General features: G+C 52.4%; 5 protein-coding genes across 5 annotated transcripts; 4 read left to right on the top strand and 1 right to left on the bottom strand.

Annotated features, from left to right (window-relative positions):
* Positions 1-265: 265 nt before the first annotated feature.
* On the top strand, positions 266-721 carry PtrM4_148370 (uncharacterized protein; the record flags this gene model as incomplete). Its single annotated transcript, XM_001938694.2, has 1 exon — positions 266-721. The coding sequence occupies one exon, from the start codon at positions 266-268 to the stop codon at positions 719-721; it is 456 nt and encodes a 151-aa protein (XP_001938729.1).
* A 1,675-nt stretch (positions 722-2,396) lies between these two features.
* On the top strand, positions 2,397-3,653 carry PtrM4_148380 (uncharacterized protein; the record flags this gene model as incomplete). Its single annotated transcript, XM_066109953.1, has 1 exon — positions 2,397-3,653. One exon carries the CDS (start codon positions 2,397-2,399, stop codon positions 3,651-3,653), a length of 1,257 nt encoding a protein of 418 aa, XP_065959936.1.
* Positions 3,654-4,059: 406 nt separating this feature from the next.
* On the top strand, positions 4,060-5,683 carry PtrM4_148390 (uncharacterized protein; the record flags this gene model as incomplete). Its single annotated transcript, XM_001938693.2, has 3 exons — positions 4,060-4,271; positions 4,322-5,354; positions 5,411-5,683. 3 exons carry the CDS (start codon positions 4,060-4,062, stop codon positions 5,681-5,683), a joined length of 1,518 nt encoding a protein of 505 aa, XP_001938728.2.
* A 623-nt stretch (positions 5,684-6,306) lies between these two features.
* PtrM4_148400 (uncharacterized protein) lies at positions 6,307-7,740 on the top strand (the record flags this gene model as incomplete). The annotated part of the gene is made up of 1 exon (XM_001938692.1): positions 6,307-7,740. The coding sequence occupies one exon, from the start codon at positions 6,307-6,309 to the stop codon at positions 7,738-7,740; it is 1,434 nt and encodes a 477-aa protein (XP_001938727.1).
* Positions 7,741-12,722: 4,982 nt separating this feature from the next.
* On the bottom strand, positions 12,723-14,086 carry PtrM4_148410 (SPS1, Serine-threonine protein kinase; the record flags this gene model as incomplete). Its single annotated transcript, XM_001938691.2, has 2 exons — positions 12,723-13,447; positions 13,498-14,086. The coding sequence occupies 2 exons, from the start codon at positions 14,084-14,086 to the stop codon at positions 12,723-12,725; spliced, it is 1,314 nt and encodes a 437-aa protein (XP_001938726.1).
* Positions 14,087-21,963: the final 7,877 nt, after the last annotated feature.

The following is a 21,963-nucleotide window of genomic DNA, read 5'->3' on the forward strand; positions in this document are numbered from 1 at the left end:
GCCGCCCCAATGACGTCGCAGGTCACAGAATGACGTCGCCGGTCGCGGGATGACTTGCAGATGTGTGTCTGTTTCAGGCACATCATGTGCTTGGTTGAGTAGGCTACCGCTTAATGTCCTTGACCTGCATCATAATGCGCCAATAGCACTGATCGTCACCGAGGCGCTTGTAAAGTGTTCAAAAGGACACTTCTTTCCGCGTTCTATTTCATGCATACCATCAACACCCTAAAATCATAATTTGTTCCATTACCAAAACAAAATCATGGATCATTACCCCGAAGTCAGTGTTGACGAGCGCGAATGTCCAGACTCAAGGATTTCTTCTCGTCACGACTCTGTGTCCTCTGTGGCCAAAGCAGCCGCTGCACATCAAAACCCGTCACAGAACCAGACAAAGCAAAACGCACCTCAGAGATCGCTATCATACCATTCTTTCCCCTCTCCTTCGACACACGTTTCGGACCACGCCTCGTCTCGCTCCAACTCGAGTTCGTCTACCGACCCCAACACTCAGCGCATCGAAGCACAGTATGTGCGGTATACGGATGCTCCGCCCCCTTATAGCGCAGAACAGTACAAGGGCAAGTCGCCAGACGAACAGAACAACATGAGGATGAAGGACTATGCAAAGGAGGTTTCGAGGATGATGACACGGCAGCTTGTAAGGGGGCTGAAGGCCGAGGAAAGGGAGAAGGTGAAGAAGCAAAGAACAAAGTGATTGGGCTGGCCCTGTACTATACTGTATATGTGTGTGATTAGCGTAGCGATGGCGTTTGGTTATGGTTCCTGGAAGCGGCTGTGAGAGATTTGATGTCTTTCTGTTGTATATCACAGTTTTGGAGGTCACAAAATACCCACAAATCATATTCCTTGGACATGCTTTATTCTTGTTGTCTACCATCTCAGTCATTTTTTTCTTTTCTCAGTCATGATTCCTCTTGCAGGTACCGCAGGGCCATAACTAGCGGCGTATCAACGAATACGAATGGGCTTGGCCTCCATATCAGAACCAACTCTAATTGACGCGGTATGGGCGTCATATCCCCATTATCGATGCTAAATATCCGAATAACATCTTTTTAGCTTTGAACTTCCGCTTCGACATATGGGTAGTTCAGCGGATCGTCTTGAAAGGGACTGCTTTGGTGGAGGAGGGGGGTTATGACACGCACATCTGGGAAGATTTTGGTTAACTGGTCTGCAACCTGTAACGTGCGCTTCCAGATATGTAGATTTTAGTACAAGGGTTCAGATTTGTTCATGCTGGGTGAGATGGCAACTGCGACTTTGCGCACGAAGCTTGCGCACGAAGCTTGCATATCGAGGAGACAGTGGTATGATGAAAGGCCCAGGTCCTCTCATGGAGTTGAGGAATTGGAGGGGAAGAGCATAGAGGACTTTCGCATGATGCTGCAATTCTGATGCTCAGTCACGCCGCATGGGTTGGGTCCATATGTGGTGTTTGAGTATCCCATTGAGTTGTAACGAGTAGGGGTTTATTCCGGTGGAGAAATCTCTTCGTCCAAGTAAATTCATCGTGGAGATGATCGTAATCTTCGGACAAGGGCAAATTGTTGTCATTTGAATCTTTCCAATGGAGTCCAGTACGTTTGAATTCATCGCATATGAAGCCGTAGACCATGTTTCTGAGCTTAAGTGGTAACTTGAGGAAACTAACATCAGAGATCAGCTTTGCAGGTTTCACGTCGTCTTTGTATTCTTCCTATGGAATGATCAGCATAATTATATATCGTTTTCAACATGGGAGTACACACTGAACGGGGGAAAGCAAGGCTGAATGCATATTCTCTGGTCGGAGTAAGGTTGCCGCGGGGTAACTGCAAGTGAACATCTTGACATCTATCAGCAGCAGTCCATATGAACTCGTCGCGAGATAGATAGCAGTAGATACAAGCGTATTTAGTGATAGTATTCATCATAGAAGGCAGCGTGCTAGTACAATCACAAGGCTGGGTCATGGTGGAAATACTTTTAGTAGTATCGGCCGTCGAACCTAAAAGGACGACTAAGCTACTATATACCACCACTACTAATAGTTTGCTCGCTAGAAATGCTTGTGTTATCACGCGATCAGTCTCCTGCAACTTTGCGCGTGCTGTCAAGGAGACAGACGGGTAGGACTAGAAGGGCTTACTCAGCATTAGCGACCTCGGGAGATGCCTTGGAACAAGACATGCCACTTTAATGACGTAAGCGGCATCTTCACGCGCGTCTACCTATGAGTAGCAATACAATGTATTGCCGCGTTGACCCTGTTGTCGCAATAATGCAGTATCATTTGATCCATACTGACGCCGTAGCCACCTCAGCTGACAAGACGCTCATTACGAGGTAGCGCAGCAACGCCGTTGAACACAATAGCTCAACTGTCAATGGAGCCGCCCCATAGACCAGGCGCCGCGCGCAGAGCTAGACGCAATAAAACGTTCCACCCCGCCCGCGAACCGGGGAGACATGAGGCACGTCTGCAGCTCGAACATGATGGTGCCACCGGCCCTCTTCCGTTCCTGAACCCAACCCGAGCGCACTACCGCCACGGGGCACGGCCTGATGCTCGGTTCAAGTGGACCTCGCGCAACGACCGCAAAGGACGGCACGCAGTAGTCATCGATACAAAAAATACCTCGGCCATATCAAAGCATACCACGCCACGCCCAACTTCATCGATTCGCACCGTCGCTCGCAACATCTGGCGTATGCTCACATACTGCCCCGTATGGGACGTTTCCTACGATGTCGCCTTTGTCTTTACACTAGGCAGCGTAATATGGGTGATCAACGCCTTCTTCGTCTACCTGCCATTGGTACAGCCAGGTACCGAGTTCAAGACCGAGGAGCTGTATGGTGGGGGTATAACTGCGTTCATTGGAGCGACTGTATTTGAGATTGGGTCGGTCCTGTTGATAGTAGAGGCTGTGAATGAGGGTAGATCTGGTTGCTTTGGGTGGGTGGTTGAGCAGGCCATATCGCATCAAGAAGAGGTGGGCGGCGGCATGATATGGCCATCCAAGTCGCACTGCACACACCCTCATACCAGACAATATGGCGACGGAAGTCGACATACATACGCTTCGAATCGCGAACAGCGGGCACAGCAGCATTTGTGGGTTTGGTGGCCGACGACCGAGGAACTACGGACTCACTACATTCACAATTTCGGTTTCCTAGCTTCTTTATCGCAGCTGCTTGGCGCATCAATCTTCTGGGTAGCCGGTCTCACTGCATTGCCTGGGATTTACAACAGGATTTCAAAGCCCATTACAGTCATCTTCTACTGGACACCACAAGTTGTTGGCGGCTTAGGATTCATCATCTCCGGTTGCCTCTTCATGCTCGAGACACAGTCCAAGTGGTGGAAGCCTGCACCACGGACACTAGGCTGGTGGATAGGGGCTTTTAACTTGGTAGGTGGCATAGGTTTCACCATGTGTCCAGGATTTGGATATGACAGTAGCAGCTGGACGCAATACCAGGCATCTCTCAGTACCTTCTGGGGCAGTTGGGCATTCTTAATTGGCAGTGCCCTGCAGTGGTACGAAAGCCTTGAGAAGTTCCCCGTGGAATCTGACAGATGCTTGAATGGTGGTAGTGATGTCGTAGATGTGCATACGAGGAAGGAGCAATCGTAGTGGTGGTCTTCAGTTGTTGTTGCTCATTTAGATTCGTTCGTGCCTTCCCAATTTTAGCAGTGTTTTGGCGCACTCCAAGTCGTCACTTCCTCCACATTCACTGCTCCTCCACATGGGTGCGCAATTAGACGGCACGTGGCCAATGGGTAACACGTGATACAACACGTCGCGCCACCTTGGCGTTGCATCGTCCAACTCTGGAGCATTTGTGTGAAACGAAAGAGTCACCTCACGTTGATCACTTGCTGTTGGGGCCTTTCACTCACACGGGGGTACAGAGATTACAAATAGTGCTACGCCTTCGTCTCCACTAGCACCCAAACACTTTTCTTCGCCTACACCCGTCTGCCGTGGATTCAACCACAGGTTCGAGCAGTACATTACCTACCACACGGGCAGACGTACAATGTACCGGAAGGAAGAGCTACCGAGTGTCTATAGCCACCCCGATTCGAGCGTCGCTTCCAGTGCAACCCAGGTCGTCAAAAACTTCTTGAGCGAGAACGACTCGAACATAGTCAACTGGCAAGGCGAGAACGATGCGGCCAATCCAAGGAACTTCCCTTCATGGAAGAAGACGATCAACATCGCATGCATCTTCTACTTGTGTCTTGTATCGTACGTATCACGCCTTGCTCCAATCGTTGTTGTTTACTAATATATGACAGACCTTTCACCTCCTCTGTAGTTGCACCAGCTATCCCGGATATCATGGCCGATTTTGCCTCCACAGATGCCTACCTTTCCGCCTTCGTACTCAGCGTCTACGTCTTGGGCTACGCTTTTGGTCCGCTACTCATCAGTCCTCTTTCGGAACAATATGGTCGACTGCCACTATACCATGCAGGCAATGTGCTCTTCACAGTATGCACTCTGGCCTGTGGACGCGCAAACTCGCTCGGTATGCTAGCGGTCCTGCGTTTCCTTGCAGGCGCAGGTGCAAGTAACGTATTTGCCCTGGCACCATCCAGCCTTGCCGATCTCGTAGCAAAGGAAGAGCGTGGCCGAGCAATGGCATTGGTAGGCATGGCATACAATCTCGGTCCTGCAATTAGTCCTACAGCAGGCAGCTACCTCAACGCAGCCCAAGGCTGGCGATGGGTATTCTACCTTACCGGAATTCTCGGCGGAGCAGGTACACTGCTCAGCATGATCTGCATGTCAGAGACGTACGAACCAGTCATTCTTCGGCGCAAAGCGGCACATCTCCGTAAACAGACGGGTGACAAGACGTTGCGAGCCAAGTCGGACACTGGACCCGGAGCGAACAAGATCAAAGCTTTCCGCGAAGCGATGGTCATGCCCTTCGCTATGCTATTCTTTTCGCGTCCAATCTTCTTCACCTCGCTACTCACAGCTGTCGGGTACGGGTATGTTTACATTTTGTACACCACCATTCCCAGCACGTTTCTAGAGACGTACCATTGGGCTCCAAAGAAGCTTGGCCTGGCATACCTGGGCACTGCTGTTGGAAACCTCATCGGCATGGTCGGAGCTAGTGTAATGAGCGACAGCCTCGTCAAGCGTAGAGCACTCAAAGACGATACGCGGCCTGAAATTCGACTGCTCCCCATGATTTTCTGGTGGCCGCTCGTGAGCGTCGGGTTGTTTATGTACGCATGGACAGCTCAACATGCTGTGCATTGGATCGCCCCGTTGATTGGAACTACGATCTTTGGTATGGGAGCCATGAGCGCTATTGTAAGCTCTTTTGAATGACTCCACATTTCGGGACATCATCAGCTAACGCGACACAGTTCTTCACTGGCACTTACATTCTCGACGCTTATCCTCTTCACTCTGCTTCCGGCATGGCTGCTTGCTCAGTCATGCGCTCACTTATCGGTGGTCTGGCGCCTCTATTCTCGCATAAGATGTATCAGGATCTGGGGGTTGGCTGGGCGTTCTCGCTACTCGCTCTCATCGCCCTTGCATTCGCACCTGTGCCGGTAGTGTTCTATAAGTTCGGTGAGAAGTGGCGGGGACAAGAGCGCTACGGTGGACGAGTTGTAAGTAAGGCAACTGCTTGATCCTGTAGACAGAGCTGGATTCACATATGTGAAGGTTTAGTGAGAGTGTGGGTGAGAAAAAATAACACGAGTTACTGTGTATGTGGCAGACAGCAAATTAGCAGGCCACGATCGCAGAGTGAAGCCATATGTCATGTAGATGCTACGTTTTTATACAATGGCAACTTCTAATCCGCTGCATCTTCACTTCCTCAGAATGTGTGCCTGCCATTGCTCGATTTGACGCGGACCCTGTTTGCTTTATTGAACATGAAGCTCACATCTTCACAACGTCTGTTCTCACGTCTCATCTCTTTTTTTGCAAATCAACCCTCACACTAGCTCTGTGAGATACATATACCAAATAAACATACAATCACTGTACATCAGGCGTGTCAATATTTCCAGGAACTTGGCAAGTCAAAGGGTCATTGCAGTACGGTCGTGGGTTATGTGGTAGCGAAGTCCACATTTACCAAAGAAGGGACTCTTGTCTGGGAAACTCACACTCCATCCCACCCACTGAAGGTCACCATTACCGTTACAGCTTGCACGCGTGTCGTCTTCGTCGCCTTTATTCACAACGCCGGGACTCGAATACGAAGCAGTCTTTTGTTCGGCCTTGTGTCTCTCGGAAAGGCGATATGCCTCGCCGACGAACTGTCAGTGAAAGGTCGCCGTTGTCTATCATAACGAGTGTTGACGACGTAAGCGATGGTGAAGACTACGACTCTGAGACTCAAGCGATCCTTGAAGAGTTCCTCGAAGGACTGACTGAAGATTACACCGAAGAACTCATTGTGGGTATTGATGGGAGAAGCACTGAAGGAGCAGCTGTTCAGGACAACATAACCGGCATCACCGAACTGGGCGTCAACGACTCCACCCCCTCCGAGGCCAACAGCGAAACTACTCTCGTAGACCCCCTACCTAGCATATCATCGCACCCCCCATTGGGTTACCGCTCCGCCTCATCCCCCTCTAAACCAGACCTCCCACCCATCCCCGGCAACCTCGCTCTCACCATCGGCGCCGCTCACACTCTCCAACAAATCTACTCCCTTCCCAAAGCGCTCCTCTGCCACCACTCTTCCTACTTCGCAACCTTCATCTCCACCTCACCCAAAACGAGCGCAATCGCCCTCCCCCAATTCACCCCCCGCAACTTCTCAAACTACGTCCACTACATGCGCTCAAACATCTACAGCCCCGCCGCCCACACACCCAGATACCGCGCTCTAGGCACACACGTAGAAGCTTGTCTCCTAGGCGCCCATTTAGGAGTACCGGCGTACTGCGAAGCCGCCATCCGCGCTCTCCATGACACGCTTGCGAAATCTGTACGCCCGGGGGCGGGTAGAAATGCGCGTGTCTCGCGCATTACACCACAGGATATGGAATATGTGTGTGATCAGGCGGATGTGCGACGGCTGCCGGACAGTGTGCGGAATACGGACGAGTATGTTAGGGGACTGAGGCGGCTTTTGTTGGATGCCGTGGCTGCGCAGTGTGGGCAAGGGATGGTTTTGAGCCTGGAGGAGGGGCTGGAGGGGGAGGATGGGGGTATGGATGAGGAAGAATATGAGGACGAGGGGGATGAGGAGACTGATTGGCTAGATTTGTATTGTACAGTACTAGATTTTCGGAAGACGTTAAAGGAAACGGTTATAGTTGGGGATGTGATGAGGTGGCGGATTTTGAAGGATGTGGATTATTATTTGGGGAGAGGCAGGGAGGGATTTGGTGAGTCTAGGGATTATTCGGTATCTGAGAATAGGTATGGTCATGATGAGGCATGGGATGGGAGTGCAATGGGGGAGGTAGATGGAGATGAGGAAGAGCTAATGAATGAACTAGCAGTGATAAGGACAGCAACTCGAGCACCGATTATTCCGATTAAACCTGGAGCTTTTTTGGGCAGTGGAAGATGGAAGAGGATTATAGATTCACCAGTCATTTCCCCAGCTGATGACACGGATGTTGAGGCAGTCACAGATGAAGATGATGAGATTGAAAATCTGGAGCGAGATATCCAGAGTTGGGAAATGCACATCAGCAGAGGAAATCCTTTCATGTAACCCACATATCGTCGTCTGGTGGTCTCTAAATCCGTCTTCTGACTCCCGAAATCTTCCCATAAACCTACAAGTCAAGAAGCGCCCAGCAACGAACACCCCTTACGTACAAACAACGTGATACTACATCGCTACCAAGCAAGCCTACTGCGCATTCTCTGCATCTCAAATTAGCGCCTAGATGAAGAATTCTCCGAAAACGCCAACCCTCGTGTTGTGCGACCCAGACTCGAGAACCATGGAACGCAGCTCATGCAGAGCCCTCGCACCAACGGAGCGTCCGGGGATTGCTACATGCGCCCGCCGATGCTAACATGACTGGTTCCGTTCGGGGAGGAGGGGGGGCACCATGCCTGCAGAAGCATGGGTTTCTTGCATGCTTTCCGAACCAAACTTTGCAAAAGGTTGCGCTCTGGGCCTATGGCTTGCTTTTGGGATTGGGGAATGGGTAGCTGCGGCATCGCGCGAGCGTTGATCATCGTACGAGAAAAGCATTTGCCGGGCATCGAGCGTGTTGGACTGGGATCTTGTGTAAAGATTAGCTGTTCGCGCTCTGGGTGAGCAATGGGGTAACGGTGGCGAGTTTCAACGGCCGACACTGCGTCTAGGACTGGTCCTTTGATTAAGAGGGTGCGCATGCAAAGAAATTGTGTGGCCAGAATGGAAAGCAGGATTCCAGAGTCTGCCGACCGGCTGTCGGGCTGCTGCGAGCGGTCGGGTTCCTCCGGTAACTTTCTTCTTCAGCCACGGATGCGTACGTCTTGCCGCGAAACTCTCATTTGTGTTTGGGAGGCTGCGAGCTCTCGCGATCAGGAACACTTTCCACCAATCTGCAGTAGATCCTGGTCGGTTCTTTTTATCACATCGGACATCACATCTTGCAGCTTCGGCAACGCTCATGTGCAGTAAGCTGCGGTACTCCGAACAGGAATCTGCCAGGTCGTTCAGGTGGCGGAAATAGACGATAATGGTGTCTTGAGCCTTGGACTCGTACTACACACGGCGCGTTGGGTTCGTGGGGGTATGGACAGATCGTCGCCAGAAGGATATGCACTTGCCACGAGCGAACATCGATCCGACGCTTCTTCGTATGCCCCGTGCTCGTAGTTGTTCATGCACCTTCTCGTGCTCAACCAGCACTTTGGGCCCTAGTTGTAAACTCTCGCATGAAGCAAGCAAAGGTATCCATGATCACGTTGATGTCGGCCGTGAACTTGCGCCCGAGTGGGACCCGGCTGTCAGGCCGTTGTCGACCATACAAAGCACAAAGAGGCTGAGCAGCAGAGAGTTTGAGCAACTTTGGGAGACTGCATGCACTTCGGAACGCCGACCCGCTGTCAGTCTCACTTTTGTCCCCTTGTGCACTAAACCAGGCGTGAATCATTTCCTGTAGCCTTCCGTGAGAAATAAACCGCTCTTTGCCGACGACTACTTTGTCGGACCGGTAGTACATGTACGGCAAGCCCCCTGTGTCTCGAACGCGGAGAAGCGAAAGTGGCGATCCGTCAGATGGTAAGTGTGGCGGAGGGAGCAAACTCTACTGAGTGGTACGCTCGTGGAGTACGGAGGTAGGTGGTTGTATGCAGTAGGCTAGATGAGGTTTATCGTCGTGTTACTTTGGTCCTCACAAGCGCCCGTTCTAGTAAAGAGCGACCCGTAGCTGAGGAAGGCCAACACACGTTGGCCGTTGGCGCTATGTTGTACCATGAGCGGGGATATCGTGCTAGGATCAAGCAACGATTTGATCATGTCGTGAAAGGTTGCTCAAAAGTGGCTGACGAGGCAGAAGCGAAGTTCTTTGCCGGTCTGTGTAACACGGAGGCACCAGTACAGGTGCTTGGAGTAACAAATCAGCTTCGGTCACCCGAGATGATCAAGGCGTGCGGAGAAGCTCGCGTTCATGGATATCTGGGTACAGCTGAGGTTATGTCCGAGTCTCGCGGTACATGTCTTTTCCGTACTTCTGGTCTGGGCGACCCATGAGACGGTGCACAATGTGTTGGCAAAACAAGTCTCACCCTGACGGAGCCCAATGTGGTCCTTTGATTGATGATTGTCGGGTCAAGTGTTCGTGGCGTGAGGTGATGCTTTTGATGACTACCGTGACGGGTTTCCACAGCAGCATCAGCTTGCAGTGTCATCCACGACGCGTCTGACTTGACCAAGACGTCGTTATGGCACGAGGACGTGCCTCAAGCGGATAAAGGAAGGACAAGTTCCCGGACATCAGGTTCAAAGTACCGCACAGACTGCTATCCGCAGAGCTGGACGGCGGCCTAGACACCCGATGAGATGGGCACATGTCTAGATGATGGCTGGCCGTGGGATGACGCTAAAGAATCAGCCACGAAGCTTACTGTGCCAGGGCTCACTTGTACTCGGAGGCCTTCATATCGGCCAAAGTAAGTAATCCCTACTCAGGAGGCAGTATTGGGTCGGTGGCTTACCGACTCATTGGATTCCGTGAGGATCCTAGCGAAGGACGCGACAAACCTTCCTGATTCTCGCGCCGGTCAGAAGCAAAACAGCGCTTTGTGGCTTACAAAAGCAAATCTCTGAGATACGGGAGAGGGATGTGATGAACGCACGTCGGCTTCGGAAGACACAAACTGATGCAAGCCCGGTACATGGGCACATGGGTGTGTTGACACATCAGGCACTCTACGGGGCGGAGAAACGATGCTAGAGACAGCCGGGAAGCGAGTGTCAACGTCTTCCAGGGTAGGTTTCGTCGATATGACTTGAATACGAGCATAGAGCAGATCCCGAGGCCGTTGAGCGACCAGGCCACTCGATCCGTCGCGCATCCAAATTTCCAGAGCAAGAGCGGCATCCTGGTCGTTGGTCATTAGCTGAGAGTAAGAGTGGGTGCCTATAGAATCATGACTTCAGCCGGCGAATGGGCTGCGGCTCTTTTGTCGCAGCAATAATCCAGTTTGCTTAGCGATGGTAATCCGGACATGTCATAGCCACGCTTGCGCAGCTGAGTCAATCACGGATGTACTATGCAAAAAGGCTTGCAGGCGAGTTTCTGATAATCGCCGCGGCGGGATGCGATGATGCAAAAGGATGGTTTTGAGGGATTTCTTGCTAGAGGCTAGCGGCGGTAGGAAAGAGACGGGCTGGTGAGGATCGCCACATTCCAGCCGCGCATCTTGGCGCAGTCATCCTTACACAAGTTTGCTGTGTCAAACGAGTCTAAGCACCGCGCCATTGACTGTACGCGGCCATACGGCATAAGCACGTAATGGTTGATTCGCGAACCTGGCACACCATGGCGGACATTGTTTTTTCCGCCATCATCATACTCAATCAGATGACCGTGGATTGGCTGCCGCAAAAACAAACTCTCTACAACGGTGACTATCACAATTCCGGTGACGCTTTCGAGCTTCGTCTGCAGGTGTAAGCGGACGTGTTCTGTACGCGACGTGCTAAGCGGCTTGGAGGCATTTGGAGCCGGGGCAACACGAGGGCAACGGAAGTTGGAGGTCGTTGGATGGTCGACTAGGGAATCAGCCCTCTCTCTCGGCGACAGCTGACCAGCCACCAAGCGAGGGAAGATGGTTTGCAACGCTGTTCGTATGGCTGAGACATGTTCACAGCCTGCTGCGTGTCATTTCACGGTATGCCTCCAAGGACTGACGTGCAGGTCCAACGACATGCCAATAACGCAGGACCGCCATCTCCATAGCCTACAGTAGCATAGCCTCGTAGCCTCGCCTTCCTCCATGGAAGACAACAACAATGGCGTTGGCCCTGAACGGCCGGTAAGGCGGCTACTCCCAACAAGATGCGCTCTAGGGCTTGATGGAAAAGGCCGAATGACACTCGGGCAGTCTCGATCCTGCATGCTGGTCATCAACCGTCCAAGACCTGCATCCGGCATCCGTGAAACTCCATGTACGATTCCCTTTTGCGCTCCGTCCTAGCCACCTTACATGTGTTTAAGCCTGGAAGGGCTAGTCTCACGAGGCAGGGCGCATTCACGGCTCAATAGTGGCAGCATGTCAAGGCAGGCTACTGCACACTTACACGCTCGACACGCAGATGGTCATGCACACATCGGCCTTTGTGAAACCTCTGATTTGCTGGTGACTCTGCGTCCATGGCAATGGGTACTTTGCGGATGCAGATGGATGCTGGCCAGACAGTGGAGCTTGGGTGGGGTGGGTGGGGTGCTGGTTGGGTGCTGGTTGGGTGAGAGGTTGATTTCTTGCGCAAGTCTAGGTGTTCTTTGGGCTGGCTGCAGGCCGGTGGTGGAGAGAGGGCAGATTGATGTGTTGTGGCACCACATGCTGAGTGGGTGCCGAGTGGGTCAGATACGTGGGCTATGTTGGAGCGAGACTTTGCAGTTGTGGGTCGGCGGAGAAGACATGGAAGAGGCCAGAAGGGCAACATTAGAAAGGCAGTGCACGTCAAATGATGGATCGGACATGTGGCTTTGTTGAGGTTGCGTGCAACTATTGTTGCAGCACCGTAGTGTATGTTTTTGATTTGTTGTTTGCTTTCGAGGCAAATATTCTTGTCCTTCTTGTGGGACCTTCTACCGTACAGTGTTGAGCCAATGCTCTGGTATCTTTAGATATGAAAGAAAAATGAACGTGGTGACAATGGGCCTGTAAGCCCATGTCCAGCAAGAACAACTCCGGGAAATGCCAAATGACCTACTCCTAATATACGTCGCGAAGAAACCGTGAAAGTATCCACACAAGAATAAAACTCCATGCCATCAAGGCTATTGCCCAAGTTAAACGAAGTAGGCCGTCGTGGAGGCCAAATAGTTCTAAAGTCCAAGGCCGGAATATCATCCGGACTGGTCTAGTTTTTTAAACGCCAATGGTAAAAAACAAACCTCACCAACACCAAGCGAGAAATCAATCGCTGTTCGTGTCATCATGACTTTTTTTTCAAAAATAGTATAAACACATCGTGAAGAACGGTATCGTGAGAAGGGTCCGCGGAATGTTGGCCGGGGGAATGATCTAGTAAACATGGACCGGGGCGGCCATCATGGAAGGCTGAAAGGACACATGCTTGACAAGGTTGGCTGCCTGAATAAAAGGCTGGAACCAAGTGTTGGAAGGTTGTTGAGGGGTAACGTATTGCTGCGGCTGGGGTACGCGAGACGAAAACTTGGGAAGCTGCGAAGAAGAAACGTGTTGGTACGAAGAAGTCGAAGAAGCCGACGAAGCCGATGAGCATGCGGAAGAGACCGAGTCGTTGTCCGAGTTTGAGCTTCCAGAAGAGGTAGAGTGCTGGAAGGGTGATGGTGCGTAAGCCGAACCAGGAAGAGGAGCGAACTGGGGTACAGCAGGCGCTTGGTAGTAGGTGTTGAAAGCGGGATCCTGGTTGTAGTCGACCGGGCTGAAAGGAGGAGAAGGCAGGGGTGTTGAGACGGCTGACTTTGTGGCAGTGAAAGCTGAGCATCGGAGGATCATCTCGCGAATCTCAGGAATCGTCGCCCTCTTAGCAGGGTTGAACTCAAACATGCGCCTAAGGATGGCGTCGAGTTCAGTGGAAACGGGAAGAATGGTCCTGAGGAACTTGGGGTCCTTCATGAAGGCGCGGAAGGTGCTGTCCTCGAAAGAAGCACGCTTCCATGGGTTGCGTCCACATGTGAGGTTGACTAGCATAACGCCGAGGCTCCAGACGTCATTGGGCGCCGACGCGTAGCATGAGTAGGCCTTGGGAGCTGATGTCTGACATTCTGCCCAATGTTAGCACGTGACTTGCTAAGCCTAATTGGGTCTGACATACCTGGAGACATATAGAAAGTGGAGCCGCATCCAAAGTCAGAGGTGACGTGGTCGGTAGTGGCAAGTCCAAAGTCGGCCAATTTGCAGGTCATTCCTTGGTCAGTGACAAGAACGTTCTCAGGCTTGAGGTCCCGGTGGTAGATTCCAATAGAGTGGCAGTACTCGACAGCATCCAAAATCTGAAGAAAAGCGCGCTTGGCCATGGCATCGTTTCCAACGTACTTGCCCTGCTCGGTGATGTTTGAGAACAGGTCACCTTCTGGGCAGTATTCAATGACAACGTATGTGCAGTCGGGGGCATCCATGATCTTAACCAGAGAGACAACATTGGGGTGAGCGCTGGCCTGGTGATGCAGCTGGATCTCACGTTGCTGGAACTTCCTCTGGCGAGGCTCAAGGCCGACCTTGTTTAGTGCCTTTACGGCATAGGGAATGTTGGTTTGGATGTCCACGGCAGTGTAGACAACGCCGTAGGCTCCTACACCGAGAATGCCAGTCAACTGCAGTCGTCCGGCGAGGATCTGACCTAGGCGGTCCTCGGGCGCGCAAAATCCATTTTGGGTGGGAGAAGCTGGGGGTGTTGGGTACATGCTGTAAGAGTGAGGGGGGTAAAGAAGTCCTCGCAGGTCCAGTGAAGGCCTCAAGGACGGGATGATCAGAGTAGTCCGGGAGTGGAAGTGGTCCTTGTCCGAACGGGGGCAGCAAATAGATCCGGATGGAATAGGCGGAAAAAAGAGATCAAGGTATTATAAGGATGAAGTGGTTAGAGCAACCGGATCGGGAAAGTCACGTGACTTTTAGTAGTTGGGATGGAAGGCTAGGTAGACGGCGAGTCTAGTGACAGCGGGCAGGGGAGCTGTGAGGTAGAGGTTTATGACCAAGGAATGTGGTAGAGGAAGGGCTAGGTAGTGGTAGTAGTGGTAGTAGTGGTAGTAGTAGTAGTAGTCTGCGTCTGCTGGAGGAGGTTGAGAGGGTAGGTAGTAGTGTGGTTGTTGGGTGAGGCGGGATATGATGTATGTTGTATGAAGACGGCTGGGCAGCAGTGATAAAGACAGGCTCCAGGCTTGGGGCGGGCAGTGCTATTGGCTGTTTGGGGGAGCCCCGTTTTTTTCGTAAATATAGGGAAGGAGCGGCGCTATGACGAAGAAGGATGGGGCTACAGAGCGAGTGCAGGCCATCAGCGATGTGTGCCATGACCTCCGGCACGCAGAGGGCGACGCTACCGTCTGGCTCCACTCGTAGCTAACAGCGATGCAGCCCACACCCTGGTGCAGCTGCAAGGTGGCCCAAACGCGCAGCAGGGAGGCAAAAGTGGGCGCAGGCAGGGGGAAGAAGGCCGCTGTACGCCGTCGCTAGTCGAAGCCCGCCTCTTTGACCTTATGCAGCTACCGAGCGGCCGGGGCCTGTCCTGGCACTTGATTCACTTGAATCATGCCGCCCACCGTCCGCAGCTCACCGGGCGGCTGTGGGTGAAGAGCGAATCAGCGTGCGGGTTGCCGCTCAAGAGGCAGTGAAGGGGGTGACACACGCGCCCAGGGCTCGATGCGCCAAGTGCAGCAGCCTCGACGCCAGCAGGTGCTGGTGCTGGTGCTGGTGCTGGTGCTGGTGTTGTGGCGCGAATAGGCCCTGGCTCCACTCGGCGCCGCTTCACTCCACACACGCCCCTTGGTGGTCCTAGTCAGCTCGCAGCTCGCAGCTCGTAGCCGTCGACGGTGGTCGTCATTTGCTGCCTTTTCTTCCAATGCATCTGACCAAGCTTTGTCACGATAGACTCAGAAGCGTTGAAAGGCCAAGGGCAAGGGACACGGCGCCGCGCCCCAAACAGAGGGCTGAGGGATTGGCGTCATGCCGTTCCTTGCCTAGCGCCAGATTTAGAGGCTGCCCAGGCTTACGACGTCGACCACGCACGGCCGGCGTTCGATAGTCTTTCGCTGGCTCCGAGGGTAAAGACGGGCCATGACGAATGCAGCCCAGCCAAACCATCATCTTGCAACGCTGCATCGATGACTGTAGCCCTTTCACTTTGATCCCATCCCATCCATCCCGTCTGTCTGAACCCGGTTGCGTGTCTGTCAGCACGCCCGCCGTCACGCTTCGGTTTCGCCTGGGTGGACCCGACCAAGCCTGCTTTCTGCCCGGTGCCCGCGCTTCCCAAACATCCTTTGTTCTCACATCCTCTAATCTGTGCCGCCAGCGTGTTGTCGATGCTGCAAACCGCCAGTGGGCGACCGAACTCGAACCGTCAACGTATCGAGCGCCAAAAAGAGCGTTGGCGATGACACATGGCAGCTGCTGCCCGATTGGTTGTTGTGGGCCCACTGAAGGCCAACCATGTCGCGCCGGACGTGGCCCTGGTCGTCATCCATGCTGCTCATTGGCCCACTCAATATATTGGCCTGCCACGATGACTAACCCAGCCGTTCGCCATCCATGACTGTCTGTCCAGCTGAGTCCCACGCAATTACGCCTAGCCAGCCCACCAGTGGCGCCCCAGGCCTACCAGAATTTTCCTCTCCCAACCCCACGGCCAATAACGTCTCTCGTCATTTCGCCCTTTCCTGCCAATCATCACAAGAGTCGCAGATAGACCTACGTGTTTCAATCCATCCATGGGTCTTGTGACATGGCCGTCACCGCCTAACCATGGCACCATGGCCCTCTGTCTGCCCTCCTGGAGAGGCCCATTCGCTGTGTCTTTGATGTCGTGGCGTCGCTTGGGGCAAACTCTCCGGACTCGGTGGCCTGCCAGTTGTCGCGCGCCATCCATCAACGACGCATCGGTAAAAGGAAAAGGAGTTCCCAAGCCTTCCAGATCGAGCTCAGAGCCTTCTCCCGGCTCGAATCTCATCTCGTGTCCACACCCATGTCTGTCGCAGAATAGCCGACACAACTCGACCGCATATGAACCGCCAGGTCCTGGCTAGAGGGCCAGATTGCGATGCCTCCCCAGCGCAAGCGAGGTAGCCGTGCCAGCACCTGCAGCTTTCAATTCTTTTCTACTCTCCGCCCTCATCCGTGCCCACGCACAGATGCCAGCCAAGTCCGCCTCCCGTAGCCTAAACCTACGAGCGGGAGTCTGTGTGAGTGAAGGGACCGAAGATCATGTTGGGACAAATTGCTCCCTCGCACCCCATCCCAGGCCAACACGATGGCGAGAACTCTGTTGGCTTCCCACAACATGGAACCGCTCGTAAGGGCACCAACGGCTGACTATTGATGATCAATTGGTCTTTCTTCCAGCAAACCAGCTCTCTCTGTCCTCTGTCCACTGACCACTACTCATCTTCTGCACGACTATCAGTAGTTATCAAGCCAAGTGCACAACAAAGTGCAATGCAAATAGCGCACCACCATTCTCTCCCTTGACCGCGTCTGCTGTCTACCCGTCTGAGCCGCCGTAAAATGCTCGAGCAATCACGCTCTGATTCACCTCTCCCTCTGTGCATGCTGTCACTGCCAGACAGGCCTTCTCCACAAAGCTCGAGCGTTTCAGTGGCCTTGTCGACAGTCGCACTTTCACCGCCAGATGGAGGATTGCGCACAACGAGCCTAGCTCGTTTGACGTTATCGATAGCTGCCCCTCCAAAACTAAAACTGCCCCGCCATCGCAACCTCCTTGTGCCGACAAACTCTAACGGCGGTTGTGTGAGCAAGGGAACACCCAATCGAGCCTCCCGTCCCCACCGCAAGAGTCGAGACGCTCGAGATGGCTGGAAGAACTTGCTACGTGGCGTGCGCCGGGTTGCAGGAGCAGATGATGCCGTAGAGGTGGTCGTAGATCTTACCCACAGCCCGCACCCAACCTTTTCCTGCCTTTTCCATCAATCTAGTATACCACTCATGAGCCAACACCTGCACTGCTGCCTTGTCCGTATCACGTTGTCGACCGTCGTGTAGCCCGTCGATGCCCCTACACCTCGAAACGGCTGGCTCTGGTGACTAGCACTAGCAAAGTGCCGGCGACGTCTCTCCCGCCACACTTTATGCCTTGGAGCCTAGCTGACGGCCATTGGTCAGGTGTGACGTCTAGCAAAACACTGTCCACACCGCTCAGCGTCGGTCCGAGTATCTAAACCTCATCCTCAGTCCACCACCACCCTCTCCGTCATCACAGGACACAGGCAGAAATGTTTCGCTTTTGCTCGACCACGGTAGCATTCCTTGTCCATCTCTTCCATACCATCATGCGTCGGAATGGAGATACCGTCATCGTATTCCTCATACACATCGAGTTTGGCGGCCGGCTCGCCCGCCCGTTGATCATTCCATCTGACAGCCTCTACAACCACTGGCAAGCTTTTGCGAAGACTGACTCTCTAGCGGAACGTCTCTCGGCCTAGCTTGTGATTGCTAAGGCCGAGCAGCCACAAACATGTCATCATGCAAGACCCTGTACATCATGTCCCAAAAGTGCTGAGATCAGACCTTTAAAAATCCCGCTTCCAAACAAACCGCAAAAAGGTACCCCCGCGCGAGATTAAAAAATAATACCACTCTTCCAGACAGACGCTGTGCCATCTACGTAGCCCCTCGAGGACCCTGTGCTGGTCGAAACGTCATTATTTATGCTAGCCGATGTCATATAGGACACGGGTCGGAGATATCATCAGCAATGGCCTGTTCGCATCTGCTAAAGAGTCTTCATTAGTATTTACCCAATACATTCACTATACCCAACAATTTATTTAGTCTGACCGACTAAGAGTCACGACAGAGCGGAACCTTTACCAAGCGGCCTCACCACACTGGTTGGCTCTGCGCCACCCGTGCTCTCCACAATGGTTCACTCGATCGGCACACTGCAATCTCCGCCTGGGACCCAGCTTGATGGCGCAGTACAAACTTTAACGCGTCAGTTGCGAGATGTCCTCTCCAGTCCGGTGTTGACATCGAGATCGACTCCTTTACCGCTTCCACGAGACACACGTGTAGAGTACCCGCTTGCTGGCGGCAGCTAAGCACCGTACCAAACTTTCTCAGCCGTAAGCTTCAGGTGAAAAATTGGATCGGCAGGAACTTCGGACCTTCTACGGCTCCGTAGTAATGTTCCATGGCTGCTCTTCCAGAAATACGGCCGCTCGCTTCTGAAAGCGGTCACCGGCAGGGAGACAGCATGACTATAGGTGGATAAGATCAAACTATTGAGCCTCGCGAATCTGCTCCTTGCTTGGAGTCAGGTAAAGTGATGACCAAGGACCGAGCTCGTGTCTCACGACACGAGAAAACTAAGGTTTACAGTGGAGCTCTGCCACGTCTCCAGTGACATACATGGTATCAGTGATGAAGAATGCCATGTTGAAATTTGCACTCTGATTTTTCCCGTCGTAGGAAAATCTCCCGGCGTCGCTTCGCACGTTTCCGAAGTCACGTCTCAAAGGCCGGTGCTCCTGTCCAAACCATCGCAATGCACGTCCATATGACGAAAACACCCTCTGTTGAGCAATGCGTGCATTGTTCATGATTGAGAGTGACACGAATAGATACGAAACAATGGAATGGTGTGTACCCTGAGATTCTGATCACATGCCTTTGCCACGTGACATGCTTGCGTCATTCCAATATCTTCTTTTTCTTTACAGCATCAGCAATTGTCGCCTTCGTCTCTCTGCGACGCAAGCCTGGTCGGGCACTATGCATGCCCAAATGCCGCGCGGTAAACGCCCTACCGCGCACTCTCCCTTTGGCCCAACAACACCACCGCGTGGTTTGTAGCCCGAAACCTGCGCCAGAAAGCAGCGCTGCTGCCAACAATGTTTCGCAACTTTACAGCGGCTACCATGCAACCTGCAGCCTCACAACTCACCACCCCCGCTAACCTCACGCACGGGGAGGACCCCTCTTCGCGCGTAAAACTTGGGGCGGGTGTGATATATACATAGCCACGGAATCCCCACCAACCGCCTCGTCAACAGACGATAACCCGGTCCGCCTCACCGCACAACGGCGCTCCTCCGCTCCGCCCAACGTCAAGATTTCCCAACTGCACACGAGTTGGCTCAGCCCAAAACCAAACATGAAACAGCCTCATCTGTCAAAAAAGGCGATCTTCCGGCTATACAGTCATCCATTTCATCGTCAGCTGACGACATAGAGTATGAGTCGGAGGCATGTTGTGGTTTTGGTGCATGACCGACTGACTGACCGCATACCACGGCGGTAATCGAAGGCCCTTGATCCCAGTACCAGCATCAAGTGCTGACAAAGGAGGAAGCGGCGCAGAGCCATGCTTGAGCCCAACGTGCAAAAGTCTGTGTCCTTGCACCGAGTCATCTACCATCCATCACCATCATCACATCATGTCTTGCAAATCTCAAAGTGTGACCTATTTTTTCATTTGCCATTTCTCGTTTCTCTCAAACTTTCAGGACGCCGCGGCATAGTTGAGGAACCCTGCAGGTCTTGGAATGCGGCTGCGTGGCGTTGGGCGGGGCGCTGCGGCCTAAGAAAAGGTCATGATTATCTTCTTGGAAAAGCGAGCGGTTCCTTTGGGGTCGGCGGTTGCGCGACCTGAGATCAGCCTTTTCTGCAGGTGGTTTGATGGCCTCTCGACCAGCCGATTGATTCCTTCCCTCCCTCCCTCCCATGGCCATCCGGCGAGCCAGCCATGAATAGAGCGCCGCCGCCGCAGATGCATGCATGCGAGATGAGGATGTGGGTGTGGTGTGGGCGGTTTCTCGGCTGCTGATGCTGGTGCTGATGGCTGCAGGACTTGGTCTGGTCTCTAAGTAGGCGCTGGTGGCAGATGTGTGTATGTGGCAAGGAAAGGCAGGCCAGGCGACCACCATCTTATCACGCAGCCACCAGGTGCATGTTTTCTGAGACAGAAGACGGCAGTCAGCTACGTGTACGTCTTACTGAGGTGTGGATGGCGTCAACGGTTCATCGGGGCGGCTGCGATCGGAGATGTCTCCGTCGAGCAGATCAAGTTAGACGCCTGGTGGGAAGACGACAGGCAGACAGCTGCTCTGTAATTCTGGCGTCTATTTCCTTCCTTCCATCCATCAACATTACCACCTCCCGTTTACGAACTCTGACCCCTGACCCCCTCCACGAACGTTGAAAACTAAATCTGGACAACTACGCACACGCACTGTTAACGTACGTAGATCGTGGATAAAACATGTGTGCGCGTACGTGCTTACGGGCTTTGGGTGTGGGGAAAGGGGACGCGTTGCCGCTGGTGGCAGCAAAAGGACCCTTCTGAAGAAACCGATGCCTCTTTGATTACGACATCTGCATAGTGCGGATGCATGCATGCAGGGTATTGCCCGGGGTTACGATTACTACTTTTAGTGACTGCTACTTTTGGTCGGTATTATAGCGTCCGGTGGACGGGTGGGGATAGATGTTACGTTTAGATATAGGTACGAGTATAGGAGTGAAGATGTGAGTGTAATATAGTTTTATCTTTGGAGGATTGAGGGGGTGTTATTTTTTTGGTGGCAAGGGAGAATTGGAAATACGTATGTAGTTGCGGGGTTTGTTTCCGATACTCTAGAGATCTAATTATGATGTGTGGAGTAACGTCTTTGCTAAGGGTCTTGTGGTATATTCGTATCCTGAAACCATAGCCGTCATCTCGTTGTCTGTGCAGCTTATGTACTGTCCTGGCACGATTATGTGATTTGTTCATCATGATGCAAGCATGTCAGCGATCAATACTTCCTTCTAACACTGCCCTATCGAGACTATATACTCTCATCTAATAACTATGCAACGCTCGCAGAGAATCAGACATTAAGACTGTACTGTAAACCAAGTTCCGCAATAGACCATGGCGCCTGTCAAAGCATACTTGCACATTCTCGAGTACTAATAGAAAACAGTCCTTACATTTACATTACTAAAGAGCTTATAAAAGCATTTATTCCGCATCTTTACGTTACTTTAAGGTACTAAGATATCACCTTTACCATGGATAACCATGAAACCTCCCTAAGACAAGATGATACTAACCTTTCTATCGTTTTCCCTTGACCGTCCTCCCATTTGCAACTATAATATTCGCTCGGCCCTTCTATTCGCTTGAATCAATACCGCCTGCTTTCTTACAGAGGGTCAAACAGACATAGGAACATAGGCAGAGATGCGTTGGAGATCTGTACTGAAGCATGTCAAAGCGGTGACAGCGCGACGTGATGGAGAGCGGCCTTCAGCAGCAGTAAACGCGTTGCCTCTAGACGGCAACATCAAGGTAACATCCTGTTATGAGGTTGGAGATAAATCAGAAAGCACATGTATGCACAGCTTGAAAAAGTAAAGAGGTCTTTCTTCATGTCCTTTATATACCTCCAAAGATCTTTTATTGTACACTAGATCTACGCACAGAAACCCACAATCACACTCATGCAGAACCCTGCTGAGAACGGAAACTCTTCTCCTAGCTATCTAAAGCCCAACTATATCCATCATGTTCCAGCATCAAGTAAAAAACCCTAGTATACACGCACTACATCCCAAAATCGAA

This window comes from Pyrenophora tritici-repentis, chromosome 9 (assembly GCF_003171515.1).
Source record: "Pyrenophora tritici-repentis strain M4 chromosome 9, whole genome shotgun sequence".
In the NCBI taxonomy this organism is placed as follows: Eukaryota; Fungi; Ascomycota; class Dothideomycetes; order Pleosporales; family Pleosporaceae; genus Pyrenophora; species Pyrenophora tritici-repentis.